Here is a 16,171-nt window from a genome sequence, read left to right as displayed (position 1 = left end):
CCACAGCAGCATCGCAAGTACTTATTGCGTGCTGATTCAGGTATATTATATTTGTTCAAGTTCAAATCTTCCATACACTCGACCCAATATATTTGAGTTCAGATAGCAAAGACAAACGTTTAACTGTTAACAGCAGCAACCTAATGACAAATGTCTAAGTTTATTAAAATTCTACAATTAAGTAAGTATGAGGCAAAGTTTAATCTTCATGCTTTGAGAATGAACAGGCATAGGATGTGGCTTCTGTAACATTGAGATCACTACTGACAAGATAAAGTATGAGTATTTTAATCATGAATTCTCCATAAATGTAAATCGTTTAATGAACGAAGGTTACACACACTAATGCGACAATGATACAAATGGGTGCTGGTTGTTATAGTTAAGTTCCTGTAGCCATCACATGCTTCTTTGTATTATACTGCGGTTTCAGTAAGATAATGTAACATTTAGGTGCAAAAATACAGACCAGCAGACCGATGCTTGATGCCCAGATAGCGAACACTTCTACAGCTGCGGTATACTTCCCTGGGGAGCTGACATAAGCTGGAATAAATGTTATCCAAACAGCGCAAAAGATCAACATGCTGAATGTGATGTATTTGGCGTCGTTAAAACTGTCCGGGAGTTTCCGGGCAAAGAATGCAAGCACTAAACACACAGTTGACAATAGAGCAATATAGGCCGAGACTAAATAAAAGGCGGTCAACGAGCCTACGTCACATTCCAGAATAATGATGTCTCTGTAATGGCTCATGTTTTTCAGAGGGTACGGAGGCGACATACACAGCCAGACAACGCAAACCACACTTTGCAAAAATGTAAGGACGAAGATGCCCAGGCGTTGTTGCGCAGGTCCGAACCAATTCATCACATTGCTGTTGGGTAGAGTTGCCTTAAAGGCAACCACGACAAGAATGGTTTTGCCTAAGATGCAGGAAATGCAAAGAACGAACGCAACAACGAAAGCCATGCGGCGCAATATGCAAGACCAGCCGGATGGTTTTCCAATAAAGCTGAACGAACAAAGAAAGCAAAGCAAAAGAGCGAAGAGCAGCAGGAAACTGAGCTCGGAGTTGTTCGCTTTGACCATGGGTGTTTCTCGATATCGGAAGAAAATCGCAGCAGTAGCCAATGTAACACAAACTCCTATTGAAGTAAGCGTGACTAATACAAGCCCCAGAAATTCATGAAAGGATAGAAACTCAACCTTTTTGAGAACACATTGGGTTTTTCTCTGATTGGACCAATATTCTGAGGGACATTTGATGCAATCCGTGGAATCTGAAAAAAATATAATCATTTAATATGAAATGCATTTAACCACTGAGCTGCCGAATTGAGAGACATTGCTGTGCATCTCTGCACTTACCAGTGACGTTGCTAATCTCACCATCGGCGCACTGAACACAGTCAAAGCAACATACTGGCTGCCTCTTCCGGCTGATTTTCCTTGTTCCAGGAAGACAGGGTTCTGAGCAAACTGCCTGTGGGATCTAAAGCAACAAAAAGATACCCTGATAGTATCCATTGGGTGTGAAAGTTAATCAAGCGTGATGAGCAGCTGACAAAAATTCTTGAAATTGAGATTGAGAAGGAAATGTAAACGATGTGTCAAATCTGCATTGAATTAAAATAATCCCAGGCATTGTCTTTCACAAACGTGGGTTATTACCAAGCTGCTTTGGGACTGGAAAAACAAGACAGTTATGACTCATAGAGGAGGCGATGCATTATCGAGTTTGAAATCAAAAATAGTTCCCTGAAGTAAGAGAATAAACAGCGGTAAAAGGTCACAATTAAGTCGAATGGAACTGTGACCATATTAGACAATGAGATGGTAAAGTATGTTCTAATTCTGTGGAAATACAAATACAAAGCCAAGATAGCTTTAAGAAATTATTTTGCTTAGGAATGTAAACAGCAATGGAATGTAAAATCACACAAGGACTCTTCTTATGATGTAACAGAGGGCCACTCGATCTTTCGATCCTGTCCCACCATTCAGATTGATGGTTGATCAGCACAGTCCTCAAATGCATATATGTGCAATTTCTCCATCACCCACAATTTTTGGCCATAACCACTGTTAATTGCTGTACATTTCTCGATAGCAAACAATACAGGAGATTCACCAACATCTGAGAATTTAAATGCAATTGATTGAAAAAAGATATCTCGTGAAAATTTTATCGTGGACCAAAATTCTTCCACTGCTCCACTGCTCTCAACATTTACCCGTAGTCCTTGTATATTTGAATTTCTTCCATATTGCTCCTAAACGCTCAAGAGAACAGAGCCAGCCTGTCGAGACTACACTTCACATCGCATAAAGCGTGTCCATGGTTGGAAAAGGACCCCTGTATTTACAATATAATCCACACCCCAGGTATACAATTACGGTTCACTTTGCGAAAAATAGTGCATGGTAAAAGAAGGGTCATACCGTATTTCCTGCTGTGTTCCATGCAATTTGCTCGACATTCATTGCTAATTCGCGCCCTGTCGGAGCGGAACCATCATAATAACCAATATTTACAATATCAACGCTCCCCTTGAAATTCCTTTGTAAATTCACGAGTTCGTATCTTGGCACAGGGTCACCATTTACATCAAACTGTACGGCTTCTCCCGTTTTTGTTGTGAAATTCACCGTGCGAAGGTAGTGTAGCAACTGCGCAACAATAAATGATGGCTATCAGTGGCGTGAAACAGAGATGCGTCAATACAGGCGTTCAGTTTCCTCTTTTATAATGGCTTTCATAAATCAGAGTACTGAGAATGTGTTGCGAATCTGTATCGTAATTGAGAAGACGCTGCTTAGACTAAATCTGGATCATTATGTGCAGTTCTGGTTACTTAACTACAAGTAACATATCGATAAGATTAAAAGAATACAAAGAAAATATACAAGAATGTTGCCAGGTTTTGAAGACCTGAGGTTGGATACTTTAGGATTTTCTTCCCGCAGTGTAGCAGAATGAGAGGAAATTTACAGAGGAATCCACATTTTCAACGGATATAGAGCATACTTAACGCAGCAGGACATCAGTTAAGTATAAGCGGTGAAGTATTTAACGGGAAGCTGAGGGACACTACTTAACTCATAAGTTTCGGAGAGTATTAAATGGGTGTTTGTTCATTTAATTGCAATATTTTTCGGAAATATCAAGAATGAAATGGATGGGAGAGATAATAGAGAGCTATGGTTCAGGAGACTTCAGTGGAAAATGTAGGAAAAATAATAACAGCTCGGGACGGCAAATATGGGCGTGATTCCGTTCGTTAATATACTGTAATTATGTGCCTCCACATGTAAATGACTGAAGATAATATGTACATAAACACGGACGCCCAAATCGATGTAAGGATGTCCAGGAATTACAGCTGGAGATAGAAAATGCTTGACAAAAGGCACAGCTACAACAGTCATGAGTGATTGCGGGTATATGCAGGTATAGGGGGCGAGTAGAGCAGGGTGGCGCTGAATTCTAGGAGAGGAATTTCTACATTGTCTGCCAGATGTCCTTTCAGAGCACATCATGTTTGAGCCCACTAGGCGATCAGCTATTCTGCACTGGGCTTTGTGCAATGAAACAAAATTAATTAGAGAGGTTAAGGCAAAAGACCCTTCGAGGCAAGTGATAATACTATGATCGAATTCACTCTGAAATTTGAGAAAGGGAAGCGAAAGTCTGAAATTTCAATATTACAGATGAGTGAAGGGAATTTCAGAGGCATGGCTGAGGAGTTGGCAGAATTGATTAGAAAATAACACTGGTACAGATGACGGCAGAACAAGCATGAATGGATCTCTGGAAGCAATTCCTAGGGCACAGGATATGTATATCCCAAAGAGTAATAAGTGTTCTAAAGGCAAGGTGCCATGACCCTGGTTGACAACAGAAAGCGAGTATAAAACATATATAAGACCACAAATATAATAGTGAACCGGAAAGCCTTTAACAACCAATATAATTTAAACTAGAGTTGCTGGGGGTTGGGAACAGATCTGAAGTGACGGAGGAAAGGGAGATTGGCTCACAAATAGATAAACTTGGAGACAGTGTGAAACGGAGGATAAGCAAGTGATAGTGAAGGCACGCGTTCAATCGGATGGTTTCAGATGTGTCTATTTTAATGCGAGCAGTATCATGAATAAAGCGAATGAGCTTAGAGTGTGGATCAGGACTTGGAGCTATGATGCTGTGGCCATTTCACAGACTTGGATGGTGCAGCGGCAAGAATGGCTACTTCAATGCCAGGCTTTAGATTTTTCAGAAAGGATAGGGTGCAAGGCAACAGAGTTGGGAGCGTGGCACTGCTGATCAGAGATAGTGTCACGGCTGCAGAAAAAGAGGAAGTCATGGAGGGGTTATCTATGGAGTCTGTGTGTGTGTAAGTTAGGAATAGGACGGGATCAATAACTCACTGGATTTTTTTAATATATAAACAACCCAACAGTAACAGGGATATCGATGAGCAGATATAGAGACAAATTCTGGAAAGGAATGAAAATAACGTGTTGTTGTGGTGGGAGATATTAATTTCCCAAATCTTGATTGGTGTCTCCCTAGGGTGAAGAGTAGAGTTTGTTAGATGTGCTCATGAAGGTTTCTTGACACAATATGTAGATAACCCTACAAGAGGAGAGGCTGTACTGAATTTGATATTGGGAAATAAACCTGGTCAGGTGTCAGTTCTCTCATTGGGGGGCATTTTGGAGATAGTGAGCACAATTCTATCTCCTTTACCATAGGCATGGAGAGGGATAGGAACACACAAGTTAGGGAAACATATAATTACGGGAAGGAACTATGAAGAGAGTCATATTCTGCATGGAGTTCCGTCACCAGAGGTGTGGCTCAGGGATCTGCTCAGGGACCCTTACTCTTCGTGATTTTTATAAATAATGTGGATGAGGAAGTGGAGGGATGGGTTAGTAAGTTTGCTGATGACACTAAGTTTGGAGGTGCTGTGGATAGTGCGGAGGGCTGTCAGAGGTTACTGTGGGACATTGATAGGATGCAAAACTGGGCTGGGAATTGGCAGATAGAGCTCAACTCAGATAAGTGTGAAGTGGTTCATTTTGGTAGGCCAAATATGATGGCGGAATATAGTAGTAATGGGAAGACACTTGGCAGTGTGGAGGATCAGAGGGATCGTGGAGTTCGAGTCCATAGGACGCTCAAAGCAGCTGCTCAGGTTGACTCTGTGGTTAGGAAGGCGTATGGTGTATTGGCCTTCATCAATCGTGGAAATGAATTTTCCCCAGGGCTGAATTGGCTTGCACGAGAGGGCATAGCTTTAAGGTGCTTGGAAGTAGGTACAAAGGAGATGTCAGGGTTAAGTACTTTTTTTACGCAGAGAAGGGTGAGTGTGTGGAATCGACTGCCAGCGGTGTGGTGGAGGCGGAATCGATATGGTCCTTTAAGAGACTCCTGAATGGTTTCACGGAGCTTAGAAAAATAGAGGGCTATGGGTAAAGCCTAGGTAGTCCTAAGGTAGGGACATGTTCAGTACAGCTTTGTGGGCCGAATTGCCTGTATCGTGCTGTATGTATTCTATGTTTCCATGTTTCTAGAAGGTAACTAAAAAGTCGTTCAGAAGATAAAACTGGAAAAGGAAAGAAAGCTACTCAGTCATTATAAAGTGTAAATTAAGGGGAGACTGCATATTAGACGGATGAAGAGATATGACATGGGACAGCAAAATGGGGTAAGAACGGGATAAGTATTTTCCGTCATTCTCCACTGTGAAAGACACTAGCAGTATGGTGTCAGGGGTTATGAAAAGGGTGAAATATTGGAGAGTAGGTTCTTAGTAAACTGAGAGGTCTGAAGTTAGATAACTTACCCGGAGAATATGGTGTAGACACAAGGTTCTGAAAGAGGTTGCTCAAGAGAATGTGGAAATAGTAGTAATGATCTTTCAAGAATCACTAGATTCTGAAATGGTTCCAGAAGACTGTAATATCGCTAATATCTCTCCATTCCACAAGATGGGAGGGGGGCATAAGAAAATATACTATAGCTCAATGAGTCTGACTGTGTTTGGGGAAATGTTGGCGTAGATAATTAAGGAGTACTTGTACTTGATGGCACATGATAAAATGGGGCGTAGTCAGCGTAATTCCTCAAGACAGAATCATGCCTGACAAATACGTTGGAAATCGTTGAAGAAGTAACAAATGGGTGACGCAAAGTATAATCGGTTAATATTGTGCACTTGAAATTTCAGAAGTTCTTTGACAAAATGCCACACAGGAGACTAGTTAACAACCTCCGATCCAATGTAATACAGGTAAGATTCTAGCTTCGATAGAGCAGTGGCTGTTTTGCGGGAGGCAAAGTGTCAGAATAAAATGAGCCTTTCCCAGACGGCTGCCGGTGTCCGGGTTGTTCCGGGTATGTATGCGGGGACTATTTTTTTTACGCTATGTGATTTGGATGATGCAATTCACGGCTTTGTTGCAAAGCTTGAAGACGATGTGAAAATACGTGGAAGGGCGCAGTTTTGAGGAGGTACAATCGGTACAGAGGGTATTAGATAGAGCAGGAGAACGGGCATTGAAATTGCAGTTGGAATAGTGTCTGTAATTGTATGGCCATGTATTTGGTAAAAAAGTGAAATATTTGACTAAATGGTTCAAAATTGAGAGAAAATATAAAAGACTGAGTTGCAAAGGGGCTTGGGATTCCTTGTGCAGGATTCCAAGACGATTAATTTTCAGGTCTAGGATATGGTGAAGAAGAGAAATGCGATCGTAGCTTCATTAAAAGAGGACTGGAATATAAAGCGAGGATGTCATATTGGGAGTTCGCAAAGTACAGGTGAGGACTCACTTGGAGAATGGTAAGCAATTTTAGCCCTGTTCTCTTAAAAAGGATGTGCTGAAACTAAAAGGGGTGTCATGAAAAGGTGCTTCATGAAAACGGTTTTCGAATTGAAAAGCTTGTCATATGAAGATGCCTGTATTCACTCGAATTCAGAAGAACGTGGAGTGACACCATTGCAATGTTTCGAATGGTGAAAGACCATGATAAAGTGAATGAGGAGAGGATGTTTCTTATGAGAGGAGAGGCTAAGACCAGAAGACAGAGTTTCAAAATAGAGTGGCGTCCTTTCGGAACGGAGATGAGGAGGATTTTCTTTCAGATAGAGAGTGGTGCGTTTGTGGAATTCTTTGTCACATGCAGCTGCAGAGTCTTTATGTATGTTTAAGGTAGAGTTTGATGGACTCTTCTTTGGCCATGGCATTAAAGAAGACAGAGAGATGGCTTCAAATCAGGGCTGAGCGGAATATTAGATCTGCCATGATAAAATGGCGAAACAGACTCTTTCGGTTAAAGGGCCTAATTCTGTTCATGTGTCTAGAGTCGCATAGTCTTAAAACACACGTGTCTTGCAGATTGTAGATGCTCGAATCGGGAGGGAAACAATCTGGAGTAAATGGTCAATTATCCGTTTCCCTCGACGGGCGGCTGTTGCCTCAACCTCTGAATTTTGCGAACATAACTTTTGCCATTTATATTGGAAGCAGATCGTCAATATGGCTTACTTATTTCTCGTGAAAGGGGGGTGTGGCAGAAAAAAAAAGTTACATATTTGTAGGTGGTTACTACATCCTACAAATCTGTGAACACGAATGGAACAAGGGCCGTGGGGTAGACAAAGCCAAAGGGTTTCTCCTTGCTATGTGGTTGCAGGATTGAAGGTGGCCATTTTGTGAGGGTATATTTGTAGTCGCCATTTTGTGAACTATTTGATGTACTGTATCTTGTTCCGGGATATCTTACTCAGAGCAACTAAACTCGGGCAGGAGAAGTTCATGCTAATAACTTGCTAAACTTGAAACAATTTTCATATAACAAATTGTTTATTTTGCAGAAAGAAGAGGCTGTGATCTGATTGTTTGAGTCCAGTGTTTCGTCAGCCTGATTAGACTAGTTTGAAAAGGTCTCATTAGGGCAGAACAGTAGACATTACCGAAGGAACAAGGCTGAAGGAAGAGCCTTAACGCTGTACTGCTTGTGGTCTTGGGCCAGTTCCAAATGAGAAGTTGACACACGTCAGTCAGATACCTTGAGTGAAATAAATTGAATCATCATAGAGAATAATCGACAGGGAAGGTAATAAAAATGGATAATTTCGGGAGCACATGTAGCGTCAAATCTCTGGAGACATGCAGTCATAGAAATGGATGACCCCCGTTGGAAACATGGAAATTCCATTGGGATTATGAAGAACTCCAGGTCAGCGTTGTCTCTTTTCTCCGGGTTATGCCAGAATCGTGTCCGGCTCGCCATTTCACCATGGCTCATTCATTTTCCCGCTCAATCCTATTCTCTTGCCTAGCCCGACTTCGTCATTTCCCTTTATGCCCTAACCAATCAGGAGTCTTAAAGATCTCTCTGAAATGCATCTATTAAAGATATTGCCACAAACTGCCGTGGCAACGTATTCCACAGATTCGGAATTCTCCGGCTGAAATAATTCTTACTCATATCGGCTCTAAAGGAACATCATTCTGAGGCTGTGTCCTCTGATTTTAGATGACCCTTCATTCTAATAAATGCTAGTGTATACAGGCGCAGCTCCTCGTATGACAAGCCGTTAAACGTTTACGGGAACCTTCTTTAAACCCTCTGCGTTTTCAGTACATGCTGTCCGAGATAGAGTCTAAATTGCTCACAATTACAAATTTTCATCTTTCAGCCCGCACACTCCGCAAATGATTAAATCGCTAATCACGATGTTATTGTGTCCATTCAATCACTATATATTAGCTGTTCCATACCCCAATTAATAACGGATTGTTGTCTTCAGCATTTCAACTTTTTTCTGAGAATAAGTAATTGGACACTACTGAAATAACTAGTTGCTAAAGTAGAGTCGCCAGTTCATGATTACTCTGACAAGAAAATATAAGCTTCATACTACAATCATGCCAGTCCACTTTGGCAACACGGAGCTGACTTCAGCAAAGGAAATATATTCCTACCTGCCACGGCTCAAAATTTGCAATATGCGCGCATGTTCCATTCATAAATGGTCCGTTGCCTTCTGCACACGTTAACAGGTCGTGGAGTGCGTGAGCGATGGAGTACACCGCTTTATACACGTGATATGAACTTCCATCCATTATCTCCGGAAGGTAAGCACTTTTTGTCCCTTCCATCTGTTCCTTCCCTGTGCATTGTCGAAATTGACCTGTAAAATTTTTCCGATTGTCTGTGGTAAAAGTGCAAGTGAAGAGGTTTTCCCAAAACTCCGTTACCAGATTGTTGCCAGGAAAGTTGGAAGGCTGGACTGTATGAAGATAATCTCTGAGTTCAGCTATCTCGGTCCTGGGGGTGGCTGGACCAATTGTCCCGGCGAGATAGATTGATCTTTGTTCAGGCGGGAGAAGATCCTCTGTCACCCAACCCTCACTTCCAATCCACTGTACGCCGGTTACATTTTGGCGCCAAATCTCCTCCAATAAAATTCGCATATCACCACCGTGAACAAAGGCCACCACCACTTTGGTGGATGCCTGTTTAATCGTATTGACAATTTTCTTGATTTTAGCTGGTGGGTCGGTCCTATAAAATGACTCTGAGTAGGCAATGCAAATCCCAAATTTTTCAACATGTTCCACAAATCCTTGCATTCCAAAAATGCCGTAATCAGTGTTACTTCTAATGGTTCCAATCCAAGTCCAGCCAAAGGTTCTCACCAATTCAGCAAGTATTTTCGACTGGTACTGGTCGCTGGGGATAGTTCTTAAAAACGTGGGATATTCTCTCTTATCGCTGAGACAGGAGCAGGTAGAGAAATAACTAACCTGTGGAGAAGGTAGTAAATAGATAAATACTGGGGTCGAGCTATAAAATGTTTGTGACTGACATAGGGTCTATTGTGAGCATTTTTATGTGTGTACATGACTATAATATTGTAATTATAACATCAGCAATATACAACATATCATCATTTACTGACATTTATTGCACAACTTATAACGATTGATAAACTACTTAATTTTTGCTCTGATAACACAAGTCTCGTTTGCCTCCTCAGGGGTATTGTCTTCAATTCCGTTTGGTCAATTATCGGACAATGGGAAGGCTTTGGTATGTGTACTGATAGGGTTTTCCAGGATGCTGCCAGGATCAAAGGGTATGTGCTACATCAACTGTTTCTTTTCCTTGAAGAGGTGATATTTCAGGATCTTATGAGTGACATAGAAAGTGAAGACCGCCGGTATCTTTCTTCCAGGATTGAATATTCCAAATGGGACGGCGTGCATTTACGGTATTGACTTAAAAGGAAATATGACAGTTCATTTTTTCAAGGTGGGTGCCCCAGGAATGCGCTGCCAGCTGTTGAATTAAGACAAATATGACAGAGACGTTTAAGTGGCTCCTAAATAGCTACTCAAAACTTTAGAAAACAGACTGATCTGCACAACGTATAGGCAAATTGAATTAGTTTCTTTCGGCACTTAGCATCATTAACCGAATGGTCAGCGCCTGGCTGTACTGTTCTATGCTCAGTGTGCTCTGATCTCTTACAGTAAAAGAGGATAAGGGCTACGTTAAGGCTCCCTGTTTGTAAACATTTCGTGCCGCTATTGTTTAAATTGAATATTTGATACATTACCAATGGAATTCCGTAGGATCCAATTGTCCTTGCTGTAACAATGGAATTTGTAGATATATCGCAGCCAACAATAGCAGCGACGTTGGAGGAACCTCTGCATTCAGGGTATTCAATTGATTCTTCTTCTCCATTGATCAAAGCGAATGCAGCCTTCGAGGCGATCGCGGGGGATGAACAGTCATCGTGGATCTGGTACCCGAGTGTAATTCCCGGGAGGAAGTTCACTTTCTGGTTTACTTCTTCAATGGCAAATATCATCGTCTGCGCCAGCCGGAAATTTGCAAACTCAAAACTGTGGGTAAATATAAGATGAGTTGATAAATGCTTACAGATTTTTAATTAAATGAGATAATTCACCAACTGTCTCTGCATGTGAAGGTGGAGCTTAGGAGGGATGCTGGCGCCTTGCAGCGACTCCTTTGCCTGCCTCTTGGAACTGAAATGAAACTAAGAGAGCTAAAAGGCGCCTTGATCAGACATTAAGAAGAATGCAGTGGAAGTGGAACAGAGTGATCTAGGAATAATGGTGTATAGTTCCCTGAAGGTGGAATCTCATGTGGATAGGATGGTGAAGAAAGCTTTTGGTACGCTGGCCTTTATAAATCAGAGCATTGAGTATAGGAGTTGGAATGTAATGTTAAAATTGTACAAGGCATTGGTGAGGCCAAATTTGGAGCATTGTGTACAGTTCTGGTCACCGAATTATAGAAAAGATGTCATCAAAATTGAGAGAGTACACAGGAGATTTATTCGAATGTTACCTGGGTTTCAGCACCTAAGTTACAAAGAAAGGTTGAACAAGATAGGTCTTTATTCTTTAGAGCATAGAAGGTTGAAGGGGTCTTGATAGAGGTATTTAAAATTATGAGGAAGATAGATAGAGTTGACGGGGACAGGCTTTTTTCCATTGAGAGTAGGGGAGTTTCAAACAAGAGGACACGAGTTGAGAGTTAAGGGGCAAAGGTTTAGGGATAACACGAGGGGGAACTTCTTTACTCAGAGAGTGGTAGCTGTATGGAACGAGCTTCCATTAGAAGTGGTAAAGGCAGGTTCTATTGTGTCATTAAAAATAAATGGATAGGTATATGGACAGGAAAGGAATGCAGGCTTATGAGTTGAGTGCAGGTAGGTGGGACTAGGTGAGAGTAAGCGTTCGGCACGGACTAGAAGGGCCGAGATGGCTTGTTTCCGTGCTGTAATTGTTACATGGTTATATGACCGGCACAATTAAGGGAAACATCAAGGCATCCTACATGTGAAGAGGAAGAGGATAGGAGGTGAGTGTATAGGTCTAATCAAGTGTGACAGTGGAAAAGTGTGCATGGAACTGAAAGAGATAGCAGAGGTACTAAATGAATACCTTGCCTCAGTATTCACTACAGAAATGGAGATTGGCGATTGTAGATATGACTTAGAACGGACTGCAAAGCTTGACCATATAGGTATTAAGAAAGCGAATGATCTGGAGCTTTTGGAAAGAATCAAGCTGGATAAGTTACTGGTTCCGGACGAGATGTACGACAGGCTATTGTGAGCGACGAGATAGGAGATTGCTGAGCCTCTGGCAATAATCTTTGCATCATCAATGGGGACAGGTGTAGTTCTGGAGAATTGGAGGGTTGCGGATGTTGATCCCATATTCAAAAACGCAGTAGAGATAAACCAGGAAATTATAGCCCAGTGAATCTTACTTCACTGGTTGGGCTTTTGATGGAAAAGATCCTGAAATGCAGGGTTTATGAACATTTAGAGAAGCATTAAATGATTAGGAATTGGCAGCATGCCTTTTTAAAAGGCAGGTCGTTCCTTATCAGCCTAATTGTCTTTTTTTTTTGAGGATGTGACTAAAGACGTTGATGAAGCTAGATGATGGAGTGTATATAGATTTCAGCTGGGCATTTAATAAGGTACACCATGCAAAGCTTATTGGAAAAGTCAGGAGGCATGAGATCCAAGGGAATGTTGAGTTGTGAATCCAGAAATGGCTTACTCACAAAAGGTAAAGTATAGTTGTAGACGGGTGATATTCCGCATGGAGGTTGGTGACCAGTGGTGTGCTTCAGGGATCTGTTCTGTGACCATTTCCCTTCGTGATTTTTATAAATGACCTGTATAAGGTAGCGTGGAAATTACTTGGTAGATTTGCTGATGACACGACGGTTGGGGTTTTGTGGATACGGCGGCGGGCCTGTCACAGGTTACAGAGGGATATCGATAGGATGTAAAACTAGGCTGAAAAGTGGCAGATTGAGTTCAACTCAGATAAGTGTGAGGTGGTTCGTTTTGGTAGAACAAATATGATGGCAGAATATAGTATTAATGGTAAGACTCTTTGCAGTTTGCAGGATCGGAAGGATCTTGGGGTCTGATTCCATAGGTCACTCAAACCTGCTACCCAGGTTGACTCTGTGGTTAAGAAGGCATACAATGCATTGGTCTTTATCAATCGTGGGATTCAGTTTGGAAGCGAGAGGTGATATTGCACCAATGCTGAACCCTGGTCAGACCCACTTGCAGTACTGTGCTCTGTTATGGTCACCTCACTACAGGAATGTTGTGAAAACTATAGAAAGGGTAGAGCAATTTTACAAGGATGATGGCAGCATTGGGGAGCCTACATTGCGAGAATAGGTTGAATGAACTCGGCATTTTCCCCTTGGAGCGACAGAGGATGAGACGTGACCTGATAGATGTGTTTTAGATGATGACAGACATTGATCGTATCGATATTCTGAGGCTTTTCTTTGGGCTGAAATAGCTAACATGAGAGGACACAGCTTTAAGGTGCTTGAAAATAGGTACAGAGGAGATTTTAGCGGTAAGATCTTTACGCAAAGTGTGGTAAGTGCGTGGAATTGCCTGCCGACGACGGTGGTGGAGACGGATACGACAGGGTCTTAAAAGAGACTCCTGGTGAGTACATGGAGGTTTGAAAAATAGAGAGCTGTGGCTAAGTCTTGGAAATTTCTAAAGTAAGTACATGTTCGACACAGCATTGTGGGTCGAAGGGCCTGTATTGTATTGTAAGTTTACTATTTTTCTAAATGAGTTCTTTGCATTTGTCTTCACTGTGGAAAATACCAGCAAAATGCCCGATGTGGTAGTGTGTGAAGGAAGAGAAGTGGGTGTATGTACTTTTATAAGAGAGAAGGAGTTCGAAGTGCTGAAATACCTAAAGATACATAGTTTTTTTTTCAAAATAGGGACAAAATCTAGGAATCTGAGATGTAGAGGGACTTGAGAGTCCTTCTACAGAATCCCCTGAACGTTAATATGGCAAAGTTGAGTCGGTGGTGAGCAAGGCAAATGCCATGTTAGCATTCAGTTCAAGAAGCGTATAATACAAGAGAAAGGATGTGATGCTGAGGCTTCTTAAGGCACTGGTGAGGTCTCACCTTGAGCATTGTGAACAGTTCTGGGCCGTTCATCTTAGTAAAAATGCTCTGGGATTGGGGAGGGTTCAGGGGAGGTTCACAAAGATGATTCCAGAAAGGAAAGAGTATCATTGGAGGAAGTTTTGATGGTTTTGGTCTGTAATCTCTGCAATTTAGAAAGATGATGGTGGCTCCCATTGAAACCTTTCGATTTTTGAAAGGCCGAGACAGAGAAGATGTGGAATTGATGGTTCCCATGGTGGAAAAGTCCAGGACTATAGGGCACAGACTCAGGACTCAGGTGCGCCCTTTCAAAACAGAGATGCGGAGAAATTTCTTTTGCCAAAAGGTAGTGATTTTTTTGAAATTTGTTTCCACATACAGCTGTGGAAGCCAGGTCGTTTGGTATATTTATGGGAGAGATTGATAGGTTCTTGTTTGCACATGTCATCAAGGGTTACGGGGCGAAGGCCAGGCGGGAAAAAAAAAAGATTAGCCATGCTTGAATATCTGAGCAGACTCGATGCGTCAGATGGTCTAACTTGCTTCTATATCTTTTGGTCTTATTGTCTAAATACCTAACTTTTCTAATCCTATCAGTTTCAAAATGATCCTATCTCCCTATTCCAAACACACCCGTGTGCCCAAGAGTTCTTAATCTGTTATGCGGTATTTACCTTCACGAACAATCTGGCAGTGCATTTCAGGCTCCCAATAATCTCTGTTATTAAAACGACTGGCTGGCCTGCAGCTTTTTACGCAGAGAGTGTTGAGTGCCTGGAATCGGCTGCCGGCGACGGTGTTGGGGGGAGATGCGACAGGGTCTTTTAAGACACTCTTGGGCAGGTACATGGAGCTCAGGAGAATAGAGAGCTATGTGTAACCCCAGGTAATTTCTAAACTAAGTACATATTCGGGACAGCATTGTGGACCGAAGGGTCTATACTGGGCAGTAGACTTTCGACAATAGTTGCAGTAGACCATTCGGCCCTTCGAGCAAGAACCGCCATTCACTGAGATCATGGCTGATCATCCACAATCAATACCCCGTTCCTGCCTTCTCCCCGTATCCCTTGACTCCGCTATCTTTAAGAGTTCTGTCTAACTCTATCTTGAAAGCATCCAGAAAATTGGCCTCCGTTGCCTTCTTAGGCAGAGCATTCCACATATCCACCACCCTCTGGGTAAAAAAGTTTTTCCGCATCTCTGTTGTAAATGGCCTACCCCTTTTTTCTTAAACTGTGGCCTCTGGTTCTGTACAACCCCAACATCGGGAACATGTTTCCTGCCTCAAGCGTGTCCAATCCCTTAATAATCTTATATGCTTCAATCAGATCCCCTCTCATCCTTCTAAATTCCGGTGTATTCAAGCCCAGTGGCTCCAATCTTTCAACATATGACAGTCTCGCCATCCGGGGAGTTAACCTAGTGAACCTATGTTGCACTCCCTCAATAGCAAGAACGTCCTTCCTCAAATTTGAAGATCCAAACTGCACGCGATACTTCAGGTGTGGTCTCACTAGGGCCCTGTACAACTGCTGAAGGACCTCTTTGCTCCTATACTCAACTCCCCTTGTTATGAAGGCCAACGTGCCATTAGCTTTCTTCACTGCCTGCTGTACCTGCATGCTTATATTCAGTGACTGATGGACAAGGACACTAGATCTCGTTGTACTTTCCTTTTTCCTAACTTGATTCTATTGAGATAGTAATCTGGCTTCCTGTTCTTGCCACCAAAGTGGAATACCTCACATGTATCCACATTAAACTGCATCGGTCATACATCTGCCAACTCACCCAACCTGTCCAAGTCACCGTGCAATCTCATAACATCCTCCTCTCATTTCACACTGCCACTCAGCTTTGTGATATTTGCAGATTTGCTAATGTTACTTTTAATCCCTTCATCTAAATCATTAATGAATATTGTAAATAGCTGTGGTCCCAACACCGAGCTTTGCGGTGCCCCACTAGTCACTCTTTGTTTCCCGCTGCCAACCAATTTTCTTTCCATGTCAGTACTCTACCCCCAATACCATATGCTCTAATTTTACCCACTAATCTCCTATGTGGGACCTGATCAAAGGCTTTGTGAAAGTCAAGGTACACTACATCCAGTGACTCTCCCTTGTCCATTTTCATAGTTACATCCT

At 42.1% G+C, this 16,171-nt stretch overlaps 2 protein-coding genes across 2 annotated transcripts in view; one reads left to right on the top strand and one right to left on the bottom strand.

The window, feature by feature from the left end:
* Window positions 1-382: 382 nt before the first annotated feature.
* LOC140724632 (extracellular calcium-sensing receptor-like) lies at window positions 383-10,902 on the bottom strand. Its single transcript, XM_073039055.1, has 5 exons — window positions 10,645-10,902; window positions 9,005-9,829; window positions 2,447-2,674; window positions 1,373-1,496; window positions 383-1,284 (listed from the first exon to the last, which is right to left on the bottom strand). The coding sequence occupies exons 1-5, from the start codon at window positions 10,900-10,902 to the stop codon at window positions 383-385; spliced, it is 2,337 nt and encodes a 778-aa protein (XP_072895156.1).
* A 1,126-nt stretch (window positions 10,903-12,028) lies between these two features.
* The window catches only part of LOC140724631 (extracellular calcium-sensing receptor-like), a 47,650-nt gene continuing 43,507 nt past the window's right edge, over window positions 12,029-16,171 (top strand). Inside the window, exon 1 of the mRNA XM_073039054.1 lies at window positions 12,029-12,174. Within this exon, the coding sequence (XP_072895155.1) occupies window positions 12,029-12,174 (146 nt within the window). The remainder of the gene's footprint in view (window positions 12,175-16,171) is intronic.

This window comes from Hemitrygon akajei, chromosome 3, assembly GCF_048418815.1.
Source record: "Hemitrygon akajei chromosome 3, sHemAka1.3, whole genome shotgun sequence".
Classification (NCBI taxonomy): domain Eukaryota; kingdom Metazoa; phylum Chordata; class Chondrichthyes; order Myliobatiformes; family Dasyatidae; genus Hemitrygon; species Hemitrygon akajei.
The sequence above is the reverse complement of the archived record's forward strand: the minus strand, read 5'-3'. Positions and strand labels throughout refer to the sequence as shown.

What these genes read in the sequence shown, in the direction of transcription:
- LOC140724632 (XM_073039055.1), bottom strand. Translation starts at nt 10,902, where the DNA reads ATGATATTTGCCATTGAAGAAGTAAACCAGAAAGTGAACTTCCTCCCG. An exon ending in GGAACACAGCAGGAAATACG is followed by an intron (nt 1,497 to 2,446) that starts GTATGACCCTTC and finishes TTGTTGCTTTAG; the next exon opens with ATCCCACAGGCAGTTTGCTC. An exon ending in TGAGATTAGCAACGTCACTG is followed by an intron (nt 1,285 to 1,372) that starts GTAAGTGCAGAG and finishes TATTTTTTTCAG; the next exon opens with ATTCCACGGATTGCATCAAA.